At 36.3% G+C, this 27,958-nt stretch overlaps 1 protein-coding gene across 1 annotated transcript in view; it reads right to left on the bottom strand.

Annotated features, from left to right (window-relative positions):
• Positions 1-27,958, bottom strand: part of Gabra2 (gamma-aminobutyric acid type A receptor subunit alpha2) — a 130,858-nt gene that overhangs the window by 19,301 nt on the left and 83,599 nt on the right. The window contains exons 6-7 of the mRNA XM_052198675.1: positions 25,696-25,839; positions 24,529-24,681 (exon numbers count right to left, since the gene is read on the bottom strand). Coding sequence (XP_052054635.1) covers positions 24,529-24,681; positions 25,696-25,839 — 297 coding nt within the window. The remainder of the gene's footprint in view (positions 1-24,528; positions 24,682-25,695; positions 25,840-27,958) is intronic.

Raw genomic sequence — 27,958 nt, 5'->3', positions numbered from 1 at the left:
AGTGGCATTGGGCTGTTGATAGCCTCCCTTCCTTGGCAGCTACCATAGTATCATTTGCTACTATGGAAGATACAGTGCAAGAAGGAGGCTCTAAGGTTAGTGCCAGGTCAAAGCTTCTGAGTTCCTATTGAAGTACATGGTTTCCTCAGCAATATGGACTTACTTTAAACCTGTAATAGGGAACTAAGGGAAGCCACAGTAGTGTCTAAGATTCTGGAGGCCATGTGGGTTAATCTGACTTATAATTCCAGGGAGAGCTTCTCATGCCTGATACTAGAGTTTTTAGTAGATAATCCATGGCCTTGTATCAGCCCACATGATTTTATCTTCATTTAAGAAAAATACACACACACACACACACACACAAATGCACACATGAAGATAGATTGATGATAGATAGATAGATGATAGATAATACATTTATATATACATACATATATAGGTGATAGATAAATAGATAATATGTACAGATAGATTTCCTTCTTATGTTTTCTTAAAAACATAGAGAGACTATGGAGATAGCTCAGCAGATAAAAGTATTGATTGTTCATATAGAGGACTAGGGTTCAGTTAAACAGCACCTCATAGGCATTTACAACTCCATTTTCAAAGTATTCCACATAATTTTCTGGCCTCCAATATGCACCAAATAGACAGGTAGTGCTCATATGTACAGTGCAGGCAGAACAATCAAACAAGTAAAAATAAATAGGTAGACAAAAGTAATATAAATAAAAAAATAAACTATTAAATTCTACAAGGACAAATTATAAGAAGATAACACTATATATTTATTTTATTTTTATATTTATTTTTATAATTCTATAAGAAATCTATTAATTGTATAATTTTTCTTGCAGTGATCTACTTTATATGCTGTTTATGTGCTTTTTGATTTTTTCTTGTTATTGAGTAGAATAAGTGAATTTATTTTAAGATGGGCATTTGATCTCATCTTTCATTTATAATTAATTATAAATCCTCACAATGACTGGGTATGCTAATATTTATCAATGTTAAATTTATTTATTGCAAAACTCACTTAATTGTTAAGAGATCTGAGGGGTTGTACTAGAGAGGGAAATACAGCAAAAATGGTAAAAAGGGAGAAAAGGAAAGAACTAGAGGCATGCCTTTAACTGGGAAGTGGGGAAGAAGTAACAGAAGGAAAGAAGAGCTACAAATCACTCTTTGCTGCTACATTAAGTCTCAAAAATCATATTTTTACACTTATCTAAAACGATAAGACAAATGTGCATATATGTATATATGTATGTACATAAACATATAAAGATACATATGCCACATAAGCTACTCATTCTTCACACAAAATTCAGAGACTAAAAAAAAACCTTTAGTACTACCAGTCATGAGAAATATTCCTTCAAACTATAGGTCAGAGTAGTACACATTACTTATACTGCTGCTTCTTTGATTGTCTGTCACAAGCTGAGGGCAAGCTTCTATTACTGAAGAAACCACATACGTCAAAAGAGGACTCAGAGATTAGACCTGGATCTCATATAAAAGCCCCTTTCCTGCAGTCTATTGTCCATAGTCCCAGAAAATACTATGAGAACTGCTAAGGGGGGAGCTCTCATAGTATTCATCAGTTCTATGCTGTTAAGACTTCAACAGTTCTACACTGTTAAGACTTCAAGGACCTATAAAAATGACCAGCATGGGAAGCTGTCCCTAAGGATGCACCACTGACATTCATTCTAGAACTTATGCTTATACCCACAGGTAAGTGTTTCTTTCACCACATGTCAAAGAAGCTCTTCTTTACAGCAAATGGAGACTATTACAGGAAACCACCATAGGTCATAATGCAGAGATCAATCAAAACCCGGGCTCAGTCGATACACTAAAAAGAACTCCCACAGCTAAGGCTTAGGTTACATCACAGAAGAGAGTGTACAGAGAATGTAAGAGCCAGAAAAACAAAATCAACAGTGAGACTGATTATCTTAGAAATGACAATGAAGTTCTTCTGCCTATAATACTTCAACAGTGTGGCTTCCCAAACAATACCTGGATAATGACAATGTCATTGTTTTGGAATTCTAAGGTGCAAGGAGGAATGGCATGTATACTTAACTATAGAATAAAGAGCTACAGGCCACTAAAGACTGCTAAGAGAAGGAAAACTGGACTTTCCCAAGGATGGTTGGTTATCTAAAGAAGAATGGTCATCCCTTCAATCATATGCCCATAATCACACCATACAAATTCAGAAACATGTAATTATTTAGTTACACGCACACTCACACACACACACACACACACACACACACACACACACGCACGCACGCACGCACGCACGCACATGCACATGTAAATGTAACTACAATAATTAAAGGAAAAAGAGGCAATTAAATTGCAAGGAAGTTTCGGATGTGTCTGAGAGGGTTTGGAAGGAGAGGACATGGGAGGGGTCAGGAGGGAGGAAAAAGAGGGGAAAAGTGATGTAATAATACTTTCATTAATTTTTTAAAAATTAAGTATCATTCAAGTACAAATGTGGTAAAAAAGCTCAAATTACTGTCAAAGCTTGTACTCATAGCTAAATCTAGTGTCAGGTCCATTCACTAAAGTGAATACTCTGTGACAGCCTATTCAATATGAATCTTCTGTGCAGACATTAGCTTTTTACCGTATTCAAACATTTCCCCTATGCACCTTTCATTTGGTTTCAGAAGGTTTTTGGATTTGACAAGGACAGTGTTCACTTCATCTGCAAAGTGCTTTCCTCCTGCCCCCCCCCCACCTCTGCCCCCATCTCTCTCGTTTTTTCAATTTCAGGAGAAGGTTAAGATTTTCATATGCCAGCTTTTCTGTCTAATGGTTCAGCCCAGATGGTTCTCATTACAATGTAAACAGAAAGAACTGAACATTAAGAAGTGATGCACTTATCTAGAGAGCTCAAAAACTTTTCAGTGTCTTCCAACAATGTCATCTTGCCAGCTCATCATGCCCTCTGCAAATGAGTGTTCCCATAACATCACTTCAGCGTTCCTCCTTCTCACCTTAGTGTGACCTCTGGAATGCACATCCAGTTGTTTCTCTGGGAGAACTAGATGTTTGTCAGTAAAGCATGAGGACAAGTAGCTTAGAGTGCTTCCTCATTTAAAATCTCTGTATCTATGTGAATATGTGAGTTAAGCCGATGGTAAAGGGCACCTCTAACCCCTACCTCATACACATCCTGGTTTCCTTCTTTGTAATAATATACATAATCACAGAAACTTGTTTAGTTTAATTGGTATTTCTAATTCCTGTGTTTGAATAAATGGTCTCTAAGCAAGGCAATCGTAAGGGCTGGGATGAAACATAAGTTGAATGAAGAAAGTCAAGTCCGAGAGAATGGTTTCAATACCACTCAAGGATGAGTCACCCCCGCCAGATGTCTGAGCTGTAACTGTGACTTGGAAGACCTAATTCTCTTTTTCTTCTTATGTTTTAAGCAGTTTCTTTGTTTTTTAAGTAAGGATTTTAAATTGTGCTTTCTAATAGTGTTGTTATTGAGACCAAATTAATTTTTTTTTTTTTTTTGGTTTTTTTCGAGACAGGGTTTCTCTGTGTAGCCCTGGCTTTCCTGGAACTCACTCTGTAGACCAGGCTGGCCTTAAACTCAGAAATCCGCCTGCCTCTGCCTCCCAAGTGCTGGGGTTAAAGGCGTACACCACCACTGCCTGGCAGAGACCAAACAAATTAACAGAGTATGAAGCTGGGTCTTCTATTTTCAAAAGATACACCTGCATATGAGAAAAAGAATAAGAGCCTGGAGGTGAATTCAAGAAATTAAATAACAAAGATAATGTAGAACTATTAGTGGTGTGTGTGTGTGTGTGTGAGTGTGTGTGTGTGTGTGAGAGAGAGAGAGACAGACAGACAGACAAACAGACAGACAGACAGGTAGACAAAGACAGGAAGAGAGAGAGAGTTAGATAAAGAGACAGAGACAGAGAGATGTAAAGGAGAGGAAAGGGGACAGGAATGAGGGTGTGCATGTGTAGTACAAGTCAGGGAAAGAATTCCCAATAATCTGAAGCAAAAACTGCAATAAAAGAAATGTAAAATTGTTTGATACCACCTGGTGGCTACTGCTAGAAATGGCAGAAACAATCTGATAAAAATGAACAAAACAATACTCAACTTTTACCCCAAAACAATAATGGTTTGAATATATTACTACCACCAAGAAAGTGACAATTGTAACTTAACATAACAATGTTTAGAACACTTCACTATCACACTGAAGAAGGTTACAACTATAACTTACAGCTCCTCTACACCTGTCCAATAAAACATTGAGACTTGGCTATCTCAGAGACAACTCACGCACTGATTATTATTGTAAAACTTAGTTATATCATACTTTCCAAGTTCATACTTTGTGAGAACACAGAAGCAATTATGGCCTAGAAGGTTATTTTTACAACCTGTGCAGCCACAATATGGCCACAGGGGGTAACATGTTATTTTTTCTGGCTTATATGAGTGGGTCATGGATTTATTATATCCAAAACTCATTTTGAGACTCAAATACTGTGCAATCTAAATGACACCAATTTCAGATTTTAGATTCAAGGGCAGGGGCATAAATGTTTGTCAGCTTGGGTAAATAAATGTACACGCTTTTGCTAGGACTGTACTCTTTCCTCTCATGCACATTCCCCTACTTCGTATTTTGATAACTCATGTTCCTTCATATAATGAATTATTATTAATATTTATTGAATTCTACTTTTGGAGGCACTTGTGAGCACCCAGGTTAATAAACCGCAAAGGCTCCTGGTCTCTGTAGTAGCCAGCCTATGCCAGGAGTTCTCTTGTGTCTTTTTCCGTGAGATCATCTGTGACCTGTGCTGTACATGCATCTGTGGGTGCCTGTCCTGCTCAGTTCGTACTCATCTGCACAAGCCTATTCCCCAGCAAACGGTATGGATTATGGCCCATCTGTCTTCTCTCCAAATATGAAAACAAAAGGAAGTTCCTAGTGGAATTTAGAAACCTACTACACAGATATTTAATATATAAATATTTACTTAAACTGCTCCCTAGTGATCTAGAATGGAAATGCATGCATTTATTAGCATAATATCCAGAAACTTGTCACTTCTTTCCTGGAGTAATCCCCACAATCTGGACACTGTGGAACAAAATCAGAACTCTCCAAGAGATTAAAATGTAAAAACACAAATGTTTTCTACGTGCAATTGGGCAAGCAGCTTGATAACCCAAGAGTACATCAGTCTCTGTAGACAAGTAGGCTTGGCAAATCTAATGTAGAGATACAGGTGGTAAGAGTAGCGTGGTATCAAAAAAAAAAAAAATTCCACTGGTTGGTAACATGTATAAGACTGAAGGACACAAGACACAGGCCTTTGGGGGAAACTGAACTAAAGATACAGGGATGAAAATAGAAAATGAGGATTTCAAGCAAGGCCATGACATCAGAGACCGATTTAAAGATGAGTTCAGATACTCTGCCTATGATGCGGTGATGATTTTTATTTCTGTTTTCATTTTCTTTCTTCAACCACACCCAAGATTTTATGAATATCTTTACTGTACTTTGAATATTTAGGTAGATTTTTTTTAAGGTACATGCTCTATATAGCTTTGGCTGGTCCAGAACTCACTTTATAAACCAAGCTGTTTTAAATTTGCTGTGAGCCAACTAGATCTCCATCAGGTAGAGCCTGCCTGGGCTTTCTGGTGGACATCATCACACTTGGCTTTCTGAATGTTCTTCATACATTTGCACTTATTTCTGCTCTTGGAGCTTTCTGAGTGTTTTCTGTGGTATGGTCTATAATTAATATTCCTAAGTTTTCAGCCATCATTATCTCAAGTATTTATTTTATATTCCTAGTTCCTTCTTTTCTTATGTTCCAACTATGAATGTTTAAGATATGTTGAAGTTGTAGCAGTTCTCTAACTTGTGTTTAGTTTTATTTTTCTGTTTGAATTACACTGTCCTAACTTTACTGTGATATACCTGGAAACTCATCCGTATTCCTTTTCTTCAGTCAGTTTACTGCTGGGCCTGTTCCTCTAATCTCTGTTTCAATGCTGTGTTTTAATTTCAATGGTTCCTATTGTTACCTTTTTTTAATTTTCACTCTGTTCTGGGGAATTCATGCATGCACACAATAAAATCTCTGTTTCCTTTTGATTATTCCTTAGTTACATCCCTAGCCTGCATTACTCAGCTCTTTCTTGTCCGTTATGCTTACCAGAAGATTCATTAAATATTAATGGCTGTACCCAACGGTTTACATTTCCCGTCCAGCAATTCCAACAACTAAATCATGGTTTAGTGTTGGCTTTGCCACTTTTGTTTCTATTTTTATTTTACCTTCTGTCATATCATGCAATTTTATTGTTATTATTGTTACTGAAAACTGTAATGAGTTGGGAATGGGAATTGAGCTGGACTTGTAGTGTAGGATTTATGTTACTTGTTCTTGTTTAGGTTAATGTTCGGTGAACTGTGTTAATAATGCTTGCCGTACTTATGAGTGCCACTTGCCAAGAATCCCACAGTGTTCTATATAGTCCTCTTATAGATTGTTGGAGTCCAGAGATCATGTGATTAGCAGCTTGGGGGAGGACTCAAGATGCTGACTGCAATTCTGTGCTAGTGAACCTATGTTGAAGTTGTAGCAGTTCTCTAACTCGTGTTTAGTTTTATTTTTCTGTTTGAATTACACTGTCTTAACTTTACAGTGATATAAACCAGGTTACAACACTTACAGCGTTTCTCGATTGTCCTAGCTGTACAACGTGCTACAGCATTCATAACACATTTCCAAGAATCCCTGATGGACAGACTATAAATTATCACTCTTTTAGGGTTAAGTCAGAAAAGCTAGATGGGCTGGATAAAGAAAGCTTCATTTATTTCACCAGCGGAAAGTTCTAGCCAACCAAGTCTATTTTTTCTGAAGGTTTTGATCTGAATGACAGTCTGGGGAAAGCTCAGAATTATTAGCTGCACTGGCCCTGGCTAAAATTCTCAGATTTTTTTTTTTTTTGAGTATCAAGTAACAGTCTCTAGTTAGAGTCCATGAACGTGTGATGCTCCAGGAACATTATAGCCTGTGTTGATACGTGTCTCATTCTCACAGTAATACACATTGCCCAAGCAATTCATCAAAATTACTATGACAATGTTCCAACCAGCATGTGGCTCCCACAGCTTCTCTTCCAGGTACGAGCTCTTGGCCTTGTCACTCTGAGTTTGCCGGCTTCTTCACAATTTGGGATGACACTTGGGCTGTCATCGTAGTTCACTGCAAATGCAATGAGACACTGAAGTCTTCATGTTGTTCAGTTTTGGTTTGTTGTAAGAACAGGAGAGACAGATTGCGAACTGTGCACATGTCAGCACAGAAATATGAAGTGTTCAGCCTCATAACATTCACACATGATTTTAAAAATAAGAGCCCTATTATTAGTCAGATGCCTATCATTCACTTCTGGGAGATTTCATTTTGTTCTGGGTATTTGTGGCTGATTTGCAATCCAAAACGCGGCATGAATGCTTAGTAACATAATATACTGATATTATATAGGCAGCCTTTGAGAATTAAAGAATAGGCAAATCTAAGTTATGATGATAAGCAAAATTCACAAATACCCCATCGTGGCCTGAAAATTTAAGTAAGAAACTCAGATATTCTAGTATGCCACTGTGTGATAAGTTCTTACTTTTATGAAACAGCTTAAGATCCAAGGAGCAATTGAAAGAGTCAAATGCCAATGTTTACACCCAGCCAATGGACAGAGGCTGCTGACACTTGTGGATGAATTGGGAAAGGCTGAAGGGGGCTGAGAAAGAGGACGACCCCTTAGAAGGACCAGCAATCTCAACTAACCAGGACTCCGAGGACTCTCAAACACTCGACCATATCAGCTGATATGAGGCCCCAGCACATATACAGCAGAGGACTGCTGGGTCTGTGTTCAATCAGAGATGATTCACCTAACCCTCAAGAGACCAGAGGCTTCAGGGAGTTTAGAGGTCAAGTGGGGTGGGGACATCCTCATGGAGACAGGGCATGGGGAGGAGGTATGTGTTGTGGAACAGATGGAGGGTGGACTGGAGGGACTAAAATCTGGAGTGTAAGTAAATAAATAAATAAATAAATAAATAAATAAATAAATAAATAGGGTTGGAGAGAAGGTATGAGATGTGGAACAGTCGGAGGGTGGATGGGGAATAAAATCTAGAATGTAAATAAATAAATAATAAATAAATAAATTTTAATAAAGAAACAGCTTGTGAAAGCATGTAGAACTGGATGTCAATGAATTATAACCTGTTAGAAGGTTGCTATATCCTAACTTTTCCTCTGCAGTTTTCAAATAATTATCCAAAAAAGAAAATTCAAGAAATCAAAGTGTTTAATAATTACATTTCTGATTTAATCATTAAACTTGCTTCATTCTCACTCCATGCCTTGAATATACTTTCTGAGTAATCATGGACCATAAAATTATTTTAATACTTTAATGCAACCTTTAACAAAATTATAGTAAGATTGAAAGTACTAATAAGCGCATACAGATGTATTGTTTAAGTCAATTTAAAATCAAAGCAGGTAGAAACTCTTAATTTGAGATATGAGAAGATTTTCAAGACAGAATGAAATTAATTCACAGTATATTTGAAACTAAAAGTGCATTCATACACATACAGATCCATAGTGATTGTAGAGTGCAGACACTGGCAGAGACTCAAGACACCTGATCAAGGAGTTCTGCAGTATGAATATTTGGTGTTGTCAAGGAGTATTTGCCATATTAACAAAGCAAAGTTAACCAAATATACTGGGTATCTTTATCTGCCTCTCACCTCAAACTCTCTGAGGACAGGTATCTTAGTTTTGCTTACCATTACTCCTGAAAATTCCGTTACAGTTCTGGCAAGCATAACTTCTTTAGATTGAGTACATGAATAAATATAATATTTAATGCAGAGGCACCTACTTTTGTGCATAGAGATGTAGAAATCTGTAAACATGATATCTGTTGCTTTTCCCAGAATTCACTGTGTTATTCAGATGCACCCCACACACAGAGAGAGAGACAAAGCGACAGAGACACAGAGACACAGAGAGACTGACAGAGATAGAGAGTTGAAAGGGAGAAAGAGAAAAGAGAAAAGAGGAAAGACAAAGACAAAGACAAAGACAAAGACAAAGACAAAGGGAAAGGGAAAGGGAAAGGGAAAGGGAAAGGGAAAGGGAAAGGGAAAGGGAAAGGGAAAGGGAAGGAGGTGAAGGGGTAGGGTAGACATAGAAAAAGAGAGAGAGACAGACAGATGAGAGTTTATGGATAGTTCAGTAACCACACACAGATGGAAGGCACATGGAAAAATTCAAAGGTTTTGGTCAAATGAATCAAGAAAGAAGTATTTTTGTGTTTGTTTTCATTCATTCATGTGATATTGACATACCTCTAAGTTCATCTCTAATGCAGTAACTGATATAACTACTATAATATACAAACAAGAAAATTGAAATAAACTGAGGTTCACAGTGTGAAAATCACAGTACTACCAAGTAGTAAATATAAGACAAAATTCAGAGAGCCCGACTTGAAACTCCCCAATTCTACTCTGTGTCTCTGCATTTCCTTTTGACAGGAGAAATTCTGAATTAATATTTTTGAGGTGGGTGTGTGACCCTGTGCCTCAACCAAGAGCCACGCCTATCCACTGGATATGGTCTCTACAGGTTTTATCTCCCCTTTGTTGGATATTTCAGATAATGTCCTCCCTGTTGGGTCCTGGGAATCCCTTGGCTCCCTGGCATCTGGGACTTTCTAGTGGTTACCCCAACACACTCACTGCTACATACCTCCCTTCAAATTCCTGAACCTCTGCACATCTCCTCCCTTATCTTAACTAGCCCCCCTCTTAGGGAAAGGACTGAAGGAGCTGAAGGGGTTTGCAACCCCATAGGAAGAATAGCAATATCAACCAACCAGATCCCCCAGAGCTCCCAGAGTCTAAACCACCAATCAAAGAGTACACATGGAGTGAACCATGGCTCCAGCTGGATATGTAGCAGGGGATGGCCTTGTTGGACATCCCTGGGATGGAAGCTCCTTGGTCCTCTGGAGGCTTGATGACCCAGGGTAGGGGAATGCTAGGGCACTGAGTCAGGAATGAGTGGAACACCTTCATAGAGGCATGGGGAAGGGATAGGAGTTTATGAAGGGGAAACTGGAAAGAGGGATGTAAATAAATAAAATAACCAATAAAAAAAATTAAAGAGAACTCCATAAATCTTTGCCCCAAATGTAAAAAACTGATATCCTTTAATATTAATTATAGATTAATATCATTTTTGAGCTGTGCATTTTACTGGTGAAGACACTAAGGTCTCTGTTGCATTAAGAACATACAATTGTAGGAACAGTTGCGATTGCTTGGGAAATGGGTATGCTTAGAAAAAAATGAGTTTTAAAGCTGAATGGGATTTTTAATCTTCTAATTGCTTCTGGAGAGTGACACAGAGGTTTAATGTTACCAAAATATAAACATCAGTTTAAGTTACATAAGATGATGACTTCTGCATAGCACAGTACTCCACAGTAAGCCTTTCCACCTGAAACTGGAACTGATGTCTTCTTGGATTTTTGGGCTAAGTAGTTCAAGCACATATGTCTGACATTTGTACTTCCTAGACACCTATACAGCTCTCCATCCATCCTCCTTCTTTCAAACTCTACCTCATTGACCTTCCCTCTACAAAGGTGATTAAGACATGCATTGTACAGACTTTTAATGACAAATAAAAATAAACCACGTAGAATCCAGCTTATGCAGATCTCTATAGCTTCTGTTTGTTTGTTAAGTATACTCCTTAGGCCTCCTAGGTAAACTGTGGATAAAGATGCTAAGAAGGCAAAGCAAGGATGTAAGAGTCCCATCTAGTGGTAGACTGAGAAAAACCAAAGAATATTGTACTATATAAATGGTTTCCAAAAAGACTCGATCATTTTATCTTTCAGCTATTCATTCTCTACTTGGTGTATGAATTACCATGGGTCATTAGAAAGGAGAATGGGCAGGGGTGGGGGAAGCAGATTCTTCTCCATTCTTTCATTGTTTCCACAAATCAGACCTTTCCAAATAGATCTGTAATTCTGGATTAATTAAACCCTTGATATTCATGACTGAACTACTCTGTCCTTAGTTGTCTCAAAGGATATGATTCAGCTCTTTAATTAGGCATAATTTGATAATGATTTGTATCCTACAATGCCATTATCACTTAAGACAAAGCTCTTGCAAACATAACCCTGTCCACTTCTAGTCTACCTTACCAAAAGTGTAATTTCCAAATTTTAGCATGGCTCACAGCCAATCTCAGGATTTCTGAAATGAGGGTTGTTCAGAACTGTCTGCATTAAGGTAAACCTGGATGCAAAAATACGCAAAAGTAGATGCCTGAGACATCTGCTTTCCTTTATCCGATACAGTCAAAATTGGTGTGACTACTGCTATATTTCACAGTAATATTGTGATTTGTTGAGTGTAATATAAAGTAATATGGCTGGCACTATGACAATAAGACAATAAAGGAACAGCAGACCAAAGAAAGCCCTTCTCGGTACAAACTCCCCACTGTTATCAAATCCATTTTCCCTCCATTCTTGTAAATTGCATTGCAACAAAAGGCAGGTTGAATGTTGAAATGTTAATCATTTGGGAGACTTTTTGTAGCTCCCTAAGGTGATTTAGCTGGGGAAATATTTTGCTATTTGTGATGAATAATGTATTAGAAAATTTTTCATCACAACATCATCCAATTAGAAATTATTTTTTTGAACTGACATTGAACATAACTAGTAGCTCTTATAACTTTTAGAAGGAAAATCTAAAAAGGCACACTCACAACTTTGTTGTAGTTAAAGTAAATATATCACTCTTTAATGATGGCATATACCTATAAAATAGGGGTGGACTCAAACTAGAGAATCTATTGCCTACATTATAATTTCAAAGTATAAGACCTGAAAACAAAAGATGTACTTCAAAGCCCAAGTCAAATTAAAGCCAAAGGAGACATCAGTAAGGTATTTTGGAGGCTTGAACAGGAGAGGGCATCCTTCATCATTTTCCTGGTCTGCACAATAAAGCCTGAATCAACAAAACAAACAAAATTACAATGAAAAGAATCTTAGACCCCTGAAGTCTTCCTCATATATCCTATAATATTATAAGGATTTCCTAGATGACTTCCAAGACAGAATGTATCGTACAAACATTTTGAGAATATAGTTAATACAACAATCAAATTATGCTCAATTTATACTGAGATTTTAAGTGTATTTAGGATGCAACTGTGAGTGGTTATATGCTCAGAGATGGCTGAATCCAAATAATTTTGCTTCAAAATGTAAACTATAACATTTGGACAGGACAGATGAGAATGTTAAACTTTATTTTACTATATCAGTCAAGGTATACTAATAGTAAAACTTGAAAGCAGAAAAAACTCCTCCAAATTCATCTGCTGACAGCTAATAGTGATGATAATATAGATCTTAGTGTTGAACTGAAAGTTTGACATATTTTTAGTAAACATAATTCTCAAAAGGAAAACACACATACATGCATATGTACATACATACATACATACATACATACATACATAAAGATTGCTATTTCTGTGTAGACCTGATATTGGATAATAGAAAAGGTGTTTTGGAGAGTTTACAGAAGTTATAGGTTCTCAGAATAGCTCCATGCATTAGTTTTCTTGTCAGCAATAGGGAGGCAATGTTATTATTTTAACTAAAAAATTGTTTCCTAATTAAACAATTTGATATCTCAGCTCAGCATATACTATAAGTAGAGTGCTGTACAATGCTGCTTTTAGTGTTGTTTCTGAGCTACAAATAAGAGTAGCTTAAATGTCTTAAACAATTATGACTATATTATGCTAGAATTTTCAAGGCCTCATAAAAATTTCAATATTAGAGTGAAATGGACCAAATAAACAATAGCATTTACTTTTAATTACCTTCTTATACCTTCACTGAAAGATGATTATAATTCATTAATATTGAGAAAACTTAGGCAGGCCAACTATATTCCCAACAAATCATCTCAGCCCGAACGAGAACTGGAAAGGCTCTCTAATTTTCCTTGCCATGGCTTATTACCGTATTTTGCTTCACTCACTTTCCTAATTGGCAGTGGGCTGGCTGGGATGAGACTGTGGCAGCAGCAGGGAGAAAGGCGGCTGGTGGGCTGGCAGCTTGCATCTGATTAGCATGTGCTGTCTTGTGCCAAAGTCAATTCTGAGATGCCAGGTATGCCTCCTGTTAGCACTCACAGCCAGTGCCTCTCAGAAAACGGGGATTGGAAATAAACTCTGAAATCATCTCTGCCATATACAGACACCGTGGTCATTATTTTCATACCCTCCACCATCCACACATTCTATTTCCTCTAGCTGCATCTTCTTGTGAATTTCAGTAATAATTATCATTTTCCTGATAAGACTGCTCCAATTCTTTAGCTGCACAGACAGAAGTGTTTACTCATGTAACTGTCTCATTCCCAGCTACCCACTTTTTTCTTCTCCCTCCCTTCCTCCCTCACTTCCTCTCTCCCTCCCTCCCACTTCTTTCTCTCTCTCCATCTTGTTCTCTCACTCACTCTCCTTGCTTTTTGCTTTGGACTTCTACAGTGCTCTTTCTGATCACTGCCTGCCCTCATCCACAGACTTCAAATTAATATGTCGATGGGTACTAGCCAGGAAGACGAGCCAGGTAAGGTGAGAAATAGAGTTTTGAGTCTTTGGTAAATAAAATGGTAAGTTTACAGTGGAAATTTGCTCTTCACCTTGATTCAGTCAAGAGTGATTCATGCAAAAATTTTAGTCCCTCTACATTTAGGAAAAAAAATGTTCTTTTCTCCATGATAAAAATATTAGCACACAAGACCACACCAACAACCAAAGATCATACATTGACTGGCCTAGTCCCCTTACACACATAGAGCAGATACTCAGCTTGGTCTTCACATGGGTTCCCTAACAATTGGAGTAGAGCAGGGGCTGTCCCTGACTCATACTCTATTACCTGTGTCTGGATCTCTTTCTCCCAGCTGGGCTGCCTTGTCTGGCCTCCGTGTGAAAGAATGTGATTAGTCCTGATGCAACTTGATGCACCAGGGCAGGTTAATAGGGATGGGGGTCTCCCCTTGTGCTTAGAGAGGAAAAAGAGGGGAAGTGGCATGGATAGGAAGCACTGGGAGGAGAGGCGGAGGGGCTGTGATTGGGATGTAAAGTGAATAAATAAATAAATGAAAATATATTAGCATACACACACACATGTAATCAATACCTATAAGTTTATTTTATCTAGCTAGCTACTATTACCCACGAGCATCCTTCATGGCCCATAGTCCTTTACAGAATTTGCAGATATACTGTTAAAGAAAATACATGTTGGTCTTGCATTTGTTACTTCATGCATCCTTATAGCATTTCCCTAATGCAGATAGCATGGGTTTCCATTTACAATGGAACAAGCCTAGCATATTCAGAAACTGAATAGATTTTGCTAGCTAGCAATAGAGACAAAGTGATGTAAGCTTTCTTCATTACTGGTATAATATTCTGTCCACAATGCAATCAGTCCTCAGTAGTATTTTTTTGTCCTATCATTAAATGATAGGTATACACATATATGTATATGTATGTGTGAAGAAATATATATATTTGTGTGCGTGCATGTGTGTGCATTTCATTGTTTCAATTCCTTGTGATGTCTTTAGTAAACTGCAATAGTAATAATGTCATTATAAAAAGCTTTCAGCACACTTAAATGATTTCTCACAAGTTAAAATAGAGAGGTTTTTACTTCTACTAGTGTTTTGATCACGTGTCTTGTGTGACTATGGTTCCAACAGTCAGTATAGAATCCCAGACCCTGGATGCCTCTACAGATTACATGCAAATGGGAATATTTTCAACATACAAATTCCATAGTAAAGAAGATATTTTTAACTTTGAATTGCTTCTTTTCTCTTAATGATGACCATATGCAATGATGATATCAGAGATGTGGTATTATGTCAATGGTATTCTTATGCAGGTGAGAAAGATGCATTCTAGTGTGTAGATAAGAGGGTTGGCCACACAGGAACATTGGTGCAGATATTTTCTGCTTTGCAGCTGGGGGGAATGAACCTGTGAGGATCCAGGTAGGTCTGCTTTTAGCTTTTTCATTGCTCTTATTCAAGCTAAAAGCCAGGGCAAGGCTAAGCTCAGTTATATGTAAATGAGATTAAAGACTAGATCATAAAGGTGTGTGTTCCTTCTATCCTTTAAAGCAGGCTCCACCTGTCCTTTTTTTTTTTTCCCTGAGGAAACTTCTTCTTTACATTCAAGGTAATGGAAAATATACAGAAACTCGTGAATTCAGTGACTGAACTGTTGTCTAGGAGGACTGCATCCATTCTGAGCACAGGGGCTAAAAAATAAGATTTAATTGTGCTGTTTTCAGATGGCATGAATTTCTAAAATCATGCTTCTTGGGGATCTTAAACTGGCCCATGACTAGTAAGAATGAAGTAAACAGGGGCCAACAATTGAGTTGAATTAAATTTACCCCTTGAATTGAATTTCACTACTTGCATTGAAGTGAATTTTGCTACTAGAATTGACTTCAATTGTACTACCACACTAAACCTGAATTCACATGGCTATAGTGCACACAAATACAGACTGCCAAGGATTCAGACATCCTCTTCAAAAAACCTATCCTCTGGTGATTAGATGTCAAAGAACTTAAATTCTAGCCCAGATCTATTGTTGCTAGATCTCCAGAGTTTATGATTCTTCAGAGACTCACAAAGGTGAACACTGTTACTTTCTTTCAAATGGGCTGGCCACCCTTTAAACATGTCTTGACATAAAGAAGAAATTTGTGTCAGAAACCAGATAATAATCATTGAAGATAATTACACAGCATTTATCCTGTGCTATAAGCATGGTCAATGTTCTGTAAAGGCATCTATATGAGGGTGTTGTGTAATGTTATTCCTCCAGGCTCATCTATAAAGTCAAATTTATTACATGCACAGTTGTATGGATGGAATAATCCAAGGTACCCAGGAGCTAAGAACCCTGCCAGAGTTGATCCACCAAACAACAAAGAAAAGCTTAAGGGAGATACTCTGTATCTAAGAAGTAGGCATTTTTCATTACTTTACAACCTTTACCAACTATGTGTTTTAGCTTTGACCAAACATACCAACAAATAATACAATATGATATGTAATTAATCCAAATAATATAGTACATGATCTATAAGAAGATGTTCTAACCTCAACATCTACCTACAATCAATATCTTGGATTTACAATGTGCCCTGCCTTCAAAGTATTCTTGGTGAGCAATGGTGGAACAGATCTTGTGGACAGACAGCCAATGTCTGACTGGACTTAAGGCCCTCTCAACAAGATGGAACCCATTCACAAAACTGCTTGGGTGACTAAGTACCAGAGACCAGATAGACCAGTGAGCTAGGATAAAACCAAGTTCTACTGGTTAAAAAACTACCTATAAAAATAGTTCCAAATGATATTCTACTATGCCCATAGATCAGTGCATTATTCAGCCATTATCAGAGAAGCTTCCTCCTGCAGTAGACATGAACAATTACAAAGATCCATAGCAAGATATACAAAGAGAGAGTTCTTGGAACACACAACTCTACATATAATGTCTTCAATGAGTCCTACCCCTCAGGGCTCAGGAAAATCTACAGAAGTAGAGATGGAGAGAGTGTAAGAGCCAAGGAGTGTGTCTTAGTCAGGGTTACCATTCCTGCACAAACATCATGACCAAGAAGCAAGTTGGGAAGGAAAGGGTTTATTCAGTTTACACTTCCACATTGCTGTTCATCACTAAAGGAAGTCAGGACTGGAACTCAAGCAGGTCAGTAATCAGGAGCTGATGCAGAGGCCATGGAGGGATGTTTCTTACTGACTTGTTTCCCCTGGCTTGCCCAGCCTGCTCTCTTATAGAACGCAAGACCTCCAGCCTAGAGATGGTACCACTCACAAGAGGCTAGGCCCTCCCCTCTTGATCACTAATTGAGAAAATGCCTTACAGCTGCATCTTATGGAGGCATTTTCTCAACTGAAGCTGCTTTCTCTGTGATAATTCCAGCCTGTGTCAAGTTGACACACAAAAGCAGCCAGTACGGTATAAAAGACACCAAGAGAACAAGGCCATCCAAATCAACTAAGCAATGCTCATATACACTCACACAGACTGAAGTAGCAAGTATAGGACCTTCATGTATCCACACCAAGTCTTCTACATATGTTATTGCTTTCTTATAGGACTCCTGACTATTCCAACAAATGGGTCTCTGAATCTAGTGCCTTCTCTTGACCTCTTTTCTTTTTGTTGGTTTGTCTTGTCCAGTTCCCAGGAGATTGTTTTTGTTTTATCTTATTTTATTTTGTCTAAAAATGTTTTGGAAAAAGAATAAACTGAATAACCATTCCTAAATTTAAAATAACATATTTAGAGAATGTCGAAACTCTAGGAATGTGGTTTATGTTAACTACTGCTCATTACTCTGATGAGTTACAACATACAAGCCACCAGTAAACAATGAAAGAAGGATGGGGTACACAGCACAAAGTTTTAAAATTCAGCAGAGTATTTTCTGACCTTCACATGTCCTTGAATATATGTGTGTGTGTGTGTGTGTGTGTGTGTGTAATATATATATTCCATGCAGTTAAATTGATGACAAAGAATAACTTTTAGAATTTTTGCCAAGAATGCTTTCACTATTAAACAGCATCCATTTGCAAGAAAATTGCTTTTAGTCCTTATATCTATACATATATTGCAAATTATGTATTATTTGTTCTCTGTCTCTGTCTGTCTCTGTCTCTGTCTCTCTCTCTCTCTCATATGTCTCTCTCTTGTCTTTGTGCCTCTCTGTATTTCATGTGTGTATAGGTATATTCTAGCAGAAAAATGTTTATGCAGGTGTGGATGGATATGTGTACATGTGTGTGGAGGCCAGAGGGCAACATTAGGTAACATTCCATAGAGACTTCTTTTATTCAATTTTCAAATAGTGTGTGTGTGTGTGTGTGTGTGTGTGTGTGTGTGCGTATGCACATGCCATGTTGGCATGTTGAAGTTAGAGGACAATTTGCAGGAGTTGGTTCTATTCTCCTACCACATGTCTAAATGTCAAAGTCAGTTTGCAAGGCCTGGCAGTAAGCCCCTACACTCTAAGCATCACCCTGGCCTGCATCTCACTTTGAGAGACTGGGTCTCTCCCTGGCTTAGTGATTGCTAATTATGGTATTCTGTTGGTGATCGCAGCCCAAGGGACCTTGTTGCTTCCCCTTCCCCAGACCTTGAATTAACAAGCATGCTACCATGCTTACATTTCCCCCACACACACCCATTTATGAGTTCTGGAATCTGAACTCACATCCTCATGTGTGTGTGCCAATATTTTGCTGACTTTTAACTTTCCAAGCTCCTCTAGTGTTGCTTTTTAATTTCATATTTCACATTTAGCACCAACTATTTAAAACACTTGTATACTTTTGTAATTATTTTACATAGTATATTTTTATATTGGCAGCCTTAACACTAACATCTTTTGCTGATATGAAGTTAAATATAAATTGATGTATTCATTATACCTCTATTTAAATTGGTATTTTATACAAGTTTCTTATAAAATCTGCAAGTTTATATTTTAAGCAATGGAAACCATGTACGGACATTGTAAAGTATCATTTTCCTACAATCTGTACTGAACAAATAAACTATAACATATTTTAAACACTGTATCACACATGTATATAAAATATCTGGCTGGGTGGTGGTGGTGCATGCTTTTAATCCCAGCACTTGGGAGGCAGAGGTAGGTGGATTTCTGAGTTTGAGGCCTGCCTGGTCTACAGAGTGAGTTCCACGACAGCCAGGGCTACATAGAGAAATCCTGTCTTAAACAACAACAACAACAACAACAACAACAACAACAACAAACCCCAAAAAACAGAAAACACCCCCCCCAAAAAAACCCAAAAAACAAAAAACAATGCATCTGTAGTGTATCTTTTGAATCCCCGAATTCTCTTTTTTATTACTATGAGTCTCAATATTCTCCATTATTCTTTTTTGAAAGTTATACAGCCTAATTTTTGAAGTCATCACACAACTGTTTCTATTATTTCTGGCAACATCATGGTTTTTATTTTAACTCAATAATATTCAAAATGGAAAATGAATATGTGAGAAAAAAATCCCTGCATCTCAATTCTGAGAAATAGCTGATATTCGAATTCATTGTTGGATTTGTTCAGTTGTGCAGATAGTTGATGCTAATGCTATGAAACCTTGACTGAATTCACCACTGGATCCATTTGGTTTGGGAATTTTCTCTGAAGTGTCCAGTTACTTCCTAAGCATATTTCCTTATTTTTAATCTTCTAAAATCATTTTCTCAGTTTTTCTTCTCCACTAGACAACCATGCCATCCACATTATGTAACTTGATGATGTGACTGTGTCATGATGCTTTCTTAGGCTCTGTTTACATTCTGTAAAGTTGAAAGGAAAGTCTACATTGATTTTAGGTTTCTGGTCTTTATTTCACTTTGTCTCCGGGTTGGCTAATTGTGAAGATATTTAAAAGGAACTAACTTTTGATTCTGATGAGTTAAGCTATTGCTTTTATATTATCTATTTTTTATTTCTTCTCTATTCCTATTTACTTTACTCTAGAGGCATTTTAGTTAGCCATTTTTCTTCTGATCTACATGGAAATACATATAATTTAGTTATTCAAGTCTTTTTCTTCTTTAATATAGATATTAAGTACTATGAATTTTCCTCAGAGCATTGCTTTTCCTAAATTTTATAATAATTAAGCCTCACTATACTGTGTTTGCATGTTCTCGTCTCCATACATTGTCTGATTTCCTAAGAGGCATACTATTTGGATACCTGGTTCTTTGAGTATTTATTTCACTCCCACATATTTCCAATTTTGCTGTTATTTATTAATTACTGTGTCATTGGTATACTTGGAAGAAGGCACTTGGAATAATTTCATTCACTTCACACACATTGAAAGGTGATTTGTCAACCCAAACTTCATATCTTCGGTATAATTTTCAGTGTACTTGACAAAAGTTCATAACATTCTGTGGGATAGTGATTCCTTTGATTTTTCATCTTCCCAGTGTGAATTTTATTATTATCCATTTTGAGTATTTATATCAGTTTCTATATCCTTGTCCATTTCTTGGCTCATGTTATTTCCATTTCTGAAATGTCTTCCTAACTATTTTTTAACACACCCTCACTTTATAAATAAATATCTTCTTTATAATTTTATTCATGAATACTTAATGTGGTCTTGTTTCACTTTTTAGACTCAGAATATCTACTGATACTTAGGAAAGAATATATAAGAATGTATTATTGCTCTGATTATGTGTAAATATGCAGTGAGTTTAATATCGAGGAACTTTTCATTGTAAATTATATTAATACATCATATTTATTTGGTATACATTCATCATGATCATGTAGAAGACATACTCCAAGCCCTACATCAGTAACAATGTGCACCTACTTTCTAAATGATGAGAGAGACATGCTCAAAACAAAGTGTAAGTATAATGAGAAATGATTAGTGTCATAATTTCATGATTTGTACATATATATATATATACACATACACATGTATACATATACACATACACAAATATACACCCATGTACACACACACACACATACACACACACATACACACACACACACATATACACACTACACCGAAAGAGTAAGGAAAACGTCTGCTCCTTTTTGAACTCTGTAGTTCACGATGGGTTGGCAGTATCAGTACACTGCTAGACTATATGCAATATAATTTTTCACAGACTATGCAAAAATACTGAACATAGTCCTTGTTAGGGAAATAAAAAAACTTATAAATCAATTTGCATAAACCATGTCAATGGTTTGTAATAAAATAGCATTAATAATAAATAGCATGCAATATTATTACAAAGAAAAGATAACATAAAATAAACATGTGAATAATTTTAAACCAAAATTGATCTGTGAATAAATCTTGATATAAATTTTATCCCCAAAAGCTCTCTGCACAAATGCATATACATTTTAAAATAAAAATTGTTTCCCTATTCTTTTTTACTTACTCTTTTCTTTCTTTAAGATTTATTTTTTTCATACAATATATTTTGATCACACTCTTTATGCTCCCTTTATCTCTCCCCAGGTCTTCCTCACCTCACCTTCCTACCCATTCAATTCCATGTATCCTTACTCCCTTCTCCTTTTCTCCCAAACCTGTATCTGTCAAAAAAGAAAAACTGCAAAAAGTAATTAAATAAATAATGGTTTTAAAAGCATAAAAATATAAACAAAAAAAGATCAGGGCAGTGGTGGTACCCGCCTTTGATTCCAGCACTTGGGAGGCAGAGGCAGGCTGATTTCTGAGTTCGAGGCCAGCCTGGTCTACAGGGTGAGCTCCAGGACAGCCAGGGCTACACAGAGAGACCCTGTCTCGATTTAACAAAAACAAGAGAAGAAGAAGAAGAAGAAGATGATGATGATGAAGAAGAAGAAGAAGAAGAAGAAGAAGAAGAAGAAGAAGAAGAAGAAGAAGAAGAAGAAGAAGAAGAAGAAGAAGAAGAAGAAGAAGAAGAAGAAGAAGAAATGGAAGGAAGGAGATGGGGAGGGCAGTAGAGTGGAGAGAAAGGGAAGGAAGGAGAGGAGAGGAGAGAGAGGGACAGAGACAGAGAAACAGAAACAGAGAGACAGACAAAGAGACAGAGAACAAATCAGTAAGAAAAAAGGTACTATATCAACCACATTCCAAGAAAAGGCCAATTCCTAGTTGTCTAATACAAAATCACATTCTTAGAGCATATTGTGTCTGTTTAGTTCTTTCTAGAACAGTCCCATAAAATCTGAAGAAGGTTTTACTATGACAGCTGAGACTGTATCTCCTGTATCAAAAAACATATAGCTATACAAAGAGCTATATGTTTAGCTTTTTATATACATATTTATGTGATGTTGAAATTGTATTTCCTTCCTATTTTCTGATTATTCTATTCAGTTTTTTATAGTTTCTAAACTTCATCATTTATAGTTGATAAGGATTCTTTTTCCTTAACCCATATTTTTCTAACTAATTTATCTGTTATATAAATGTTACATCCATAAATTCTGTTGCCCTAGCCAGAATGTTCACCCTCAGGCACTGTCATTCTTTTATGTTCTATATACTACTTTTATTCACCCATTGGACTGAAAGCTAATATTTCAAGTAACTTCAAAATCTAAATCTACACAGCCTAAATTACAAAGATTTCCCTACTTTTCTATTCTGTTTATTTTGGTTTTCTTATTGACATTATTCTCTTAGAGAAAAAAAAGAAAAATTGCCTTAAATATCTTATTTTTTTCTTTGTAGTTATGATGGATATCTATCCAGACTCCTGGACCTTTTTCCAAACCACGTTTCTGTTTTTTCACCTTGTTGCCTATGTATTCTTTATTAATAACATTATTTTATTTCATTGGGCTATATAAATATCACTCTAAATTTGCTCCAGATCTCTGATTGTTACTTTCAGCTTCTACAATATTTATAAATTATAAGTAGGATGATATTACTCATGAAAGGATAACTTTAAAAATATAAATACATTTTAGAAATCTGCCACACAGCATGTATCTATAACTAACAATGTTGTATAATACAAGTGAATTCTGCCAAGAGAATGGAACTTACATTATATGTCCCCAACACACTTAACAATGATAATGGAATTAAGAAAAAGCTATGAAGGATTGCTAGATGCCCCAGAGTAGGGAAATTGAGGGTGAGGAGTTGGGAGTAGGGTAGGTGGAGGAACACCATCAATAGAAGCAGGAGGAGGGAGGATGGGATAGGGACTTTCTGAGAATGGGGAAACTTGGGGGAAAGGGGATGAAATTTGAAATATAAATTTAAAAAATCCAATAAAAAAATAGCTAGAGACAATAGCTATGAAAGTTGTATATACATACTCTAATAGCGATACTCATTGAGAGGGGCGGGGGAAAGAGTTTATATGTGTCAATAATACTCAACAAAGAAGTTATCAAAATAAAATAAATACCATATATTAAATAGCAATATTTTTCTGAGATTTTTACCAATATCATGACTTCAGAGCAATGCACCATAGTTCCTTTTCTGTAACTGAAGTTTAATTCTATTATGGTGAACTGAAATCCTCTTCTCATTGGGGTCTTGAACAGTATCTCCATCTGTATCTCCACAGTCCATCTTGAAACAGTTATCACCAAACACACTGTGCCCCTTCATTCCTCAAAGTTATTGAACATTCCATTCTCCTTTGGCTCTGGTTTTGCTCAACCAAAGGCATACCTGTTCTAGATAGTCCTTATTTCAAGACATATCTCAAATATTAAACTACCATTGTATTCATAGACTTCAATTTAAGAGAATTCATTTTCAGGTTTCTATACCAATATGAATATGGCTGTGAGATAAAGCCTTCATGCCACAATGTGATTGTTCTTTAGTTATTCTGCTTCCATCCATTAAAAAAAACCACCTGAATGCAGGAGCTGTATTATGTTTTTTGCTTTTCCAGTTCCTGGTCCATTACTGAAAGTAAGTTCTCAACAGCTCTTTCAAAAATGAGTGAGAGTGTCACTCACACTAAGACACAAGATAATCGGTTATGAAATGTACTCTCCCTTTTCTATGTTTGAAAGAAAAGTCATCAAATTCTCCTGCATTGTTTTAAGGACTTGAATTTTAAGTGGCCTTGGTGATGTGTACCTGCAATCTTAATCCAAAGAGACTGGAGCCAGGCTCAGTTCTATAGTCAAATAATGTTGTAAATGGGAGAGGGCGGTGGGATCAAGCACAGTACTTAGATTACTTTCTATGTCTCTCATCTAAAATCCATAGATTTCATTTCTTAATTTCAAAATAAGACAAAAATAAACATAGAAAGCCTAAAAACATATCCTCCACTTTAAATTTTAAAAGTCCATCATTGTACTTAAAATTAAATGTCCCAATGGAAGTAAAAAAAAAAAGTCTAGCTCAACATTTTCCTTGTTCTCTAACTAATATAATTGACATTACATTTATTCATTAGAAGAACCATGCTTATAAATATGTATTCATATCTACACCTATATTTAGAAAATAGTAAAAAGAACATCAAAAAGTACACAATTAAATGCAGTTCTAGACTATTTGTGGAGTCTATACACTTGTTTAACGTGTGGTACTGATTTTACTTTACCATTCTGATTCTGCTTTATCATCCAAAACCTAGAGCCAACTTTTCCTCCACAAAGCACGGAGGTGATGAGCATTAAGAGAGAAAAACTTGGAAACAAAATGTGCTGTACTGCAGGCACTCACTCACCAAACACAGTTCTTGCTGGCACTGATTCTCTGTTCAGCCAGAATGACACTTGGGAGAGAATGACAGTCATGATGCAAGGCAGATAGGTCTGAATCACAAAATACCCAATTTTTCTTTTCAAGTGGAAATGAGCTGTCATTACAGTATATTCACCTGGAAGGAGAATTTAAGAAGCTTAAGGAACTGTAATTGTCAACATTCAGAACCGTTTGGAAATGGAAGGGATTACAAGAAGAATCCCTGATAATAATAAAAAAGAAGAAGAAAGAAATGATCGCCTACATTTCATGAAGCCTAGAAATGACTTGTTAGAACAAGAGTATTTTAAAAAAGAATTACACAGTATTAACCACCTTCCATTGCTGTGCCCCCATGACACAGTGTGCATTTTCTCTTTACCTCATGCCCACTCCCCAGCATGATTCTAAAGACTCTACTAATGGATTATCTTATTGGCTTAGGTCCCTAAGCTGTGACACTAATGAAGTGAGCTCCATCCTCCTGGTCTCACCGTAGATGCTCCTCTTTCAGCCCAGATTTTCACTTTTAATTCTGTCACCGATTCTGATTTTCTCTCTGCTTCACGCCTGCTGTAATTTGCTTCAGTCAGTCTTGTCTAATTCTCATGCCTACTGTCTTGTTTTATTTTTCTTCTCCCACGATTTTAATTATTGCCAGATGTGAGATAATCAGTCTGTACAGGTGCCTTTTTCTTTACTGAGGACGGCCTCAGAGAGGTTTCCATGCAGGCCACTGGCAATTACCCAGAAAGCAATGGTTGAATAATCAGAAATTATCCAAAAAAGAAAAAAAAAACAAATGAGAAAACTAAGGAAAATGTTATCCCTGATTTGAAGATAAATGCTAAAGTTGACTGATCTGAGAGAAAAACATTTTTGAGTGTATAGTACATTTCGTTTTAAGATGTGGCTTTGCAAATTTGCCCACCCCTATGGATCTGGTTGGAATCTAGTTAAAATGCAGACCTGCTTCAATAAAGGATTATGAATGTCTCAAAAAGTTCCCAAGAAATATGTGTCATTAATCTATAGATTCCCACGGGTAAAATGTTTTCAATCATCTTACATACATTTAGTGATTTTATCCTGCTAATTTTTTGGGGGGCAGGGAGCAAGGCATTAGATTTATTTTGAAAATGTTACTAACCTGTGCTTGATTTAATTGTCTCCTTCCCAATTGACTGGCCCAGCAAATCATACTGATTTAACCTGGAGCCATCAGGAGCAACCTGAACAGAGTCAGAAGCATTATAAGTCCAAATATATGTGACTTCCGAGGTTGTGTAAGCATCTGTCATGAAAAAGGAACAAATATTAGAAACACATGAATGAGAATCACTAACAGAACAGTTCATCTACAATCATAGATTCCTTACAATCACCATTTCCTCACAAATGAGCATTTAGTGATCTCAGATTTAGAGGAAAGGATGTCCTTTGAATCTATAACTTTACAAGTAAATTGATGAAGAACATCAGGACAGCCAATCATGAACATGAAAATACTTTCATTGGTACCACTTTGAGAGTTGATGAGTAAATTTCTCTTTATAGATGGTAAAAGACACTGTTTCCTAAGATGGTTTAATCATTCCCTAGGTCCCAAAGTAGCATACAAAGACATTATGAAAATAAGCAATGAAGTTAGTTACAGTTTATTTTGAAATAGTGAGCACCCATGAAGTAAAAATTATGATTCAAACATATATTGCTTTTTGAACACTGAACATTTTTAGTTAAGAAATAATGACTTTAGTAATCATGTACAAAGGTATTTAATTAGGACAATGAGAACTAATTATAGACATTACAAATAAATCAGAATATTTTACAGCACCATCACATTGTAAATGTGTTCTCAAACATATTCTTTTATAAACCAACCAATGAACACCAAGGTACTCGTATAGCATCCCAGTTAAGATGAGTAATAATTAATAAAAGAAAGGTAGCCTCAGTGTATTTGACCAAAGATGGAAGACTTATCAGAAGTGAGCCACCTCTGGAGCTGATCAGTGGTCACACATCTGGCATTAGCAATTCTCTATGCTGATTTTTCCTTTGCCCTTCTGGGTCCTGTTTTGGACCATCTAAGGCTCGCTGTCCCTATGCAGGGAGTCTGTTGACAATTCCAAATAAAGATGGGGATCATTGCTGCTCTACTGCAAACCTTTAGAGAACTTACTTGTAATTTTGTTGATATGGAAACAAATCTTAGCATGATAGTGAGGTGACATCTTATTACCTAGGAAGAGAAACTAGGCCAGTTTATTTTTTGGTTTATTTTTTTTGGGGGGGGGTTATTTATTTATTTATTTATCTATCTATCTATCTATTAGCATCATCTCTGCATTCGGTTCCCCATGACACTTGAAATTAGTTTCTTTGTTCTCTATAATGTTTTGCACAAAATACCAGGTTGCTAATGTGGCCCTCTTACTGAAATTAAGCTAAGGTCTATTACCAAACTGATTTTTTTTCAAGTATCAGGTGCAACACATTGAATGATATATATGTTTGTCCCTATCTGTATGATCTTATAATGACATTCAATGCTATATTTCTTTCTGAATGTTGTGATTAAAATTATCAGTGAAATATTCCTTATATTTATATATGGATTTATGCATCCCCAAATAAAATTATGTTATGTAAAACAATTTTTAAGTTGGGATTCTAAAAACAGGTATAGATATGAATACATATTTATAAATGTGGTTGTGATGCTTTCATAGAGAAATATTTATTTATTTACACACATAAATTCTATGTTTTCTAGAGCCTAAATTGCCAATTAGCTAATTTCAATTAAATAATCACTCATGCTGTCACTAAAAACATTAAATAATAAGTTAGCAATGTAGTTAACTAAGCACTCATTTGTAGATCAAGTGATTTTTGTTGTTTCTTTCATGAGTAAACCTTGTTTCTCTTATGAGTAAACATCATGCTCTTTTTAACAACAGTTTTTACAATGCTGTGCAATTTAAAAGAGCAAACAACCATTGTTTGATTCTCCTTATTACTATTCACACATAACCAAAAGAAATGAAAGTTTATAAAAGTGATGATATTCTTATCAAGAATTACAAGATACAGATGTGGGGAAGGACATTTGATTCATTCTTATATCTATTCACAATTTTTTCCTGTTAAATTAATAGCTAAGTTGTGTATGTTACAGTAAATCTGTGTATATGACAAGTCCATGAACACATTGTAGAAGATTAAAGTCCAATGAAACATCACAAATATAAAGAAAATGAATGGTCTTCTGTTGATTTATAAAAGCATTTACTGCACTTCATTAATTAACAATCTCTATGATCTGGCTTATATATTGTTTAGTGTTGTGAGAGAACAAGAAACAGAATATAATGCTGTGCTGCTCAGAGTCATTTCTTTGTGTT

The sequence above is a fragment of the Apodemus sylvaticus genome, chromosome 11, assembly GCF_947179515.1.
Source record: "Apodemus sylvaticus chromosome 11, mApoSyl1.1, whole genome shotgun sequence".
Lineage (NCBI taxonomy): Eukaryota > Metazoa > Chordata > Mammalia > Rodentia > Muridae > Apodemus > Apodemus sylvaticus.
The sequence above is the reverse complement of the archived record's forward strand: the minus strand, read 5'-3'. Positions and strand labels throughout refer to the sequence as shown.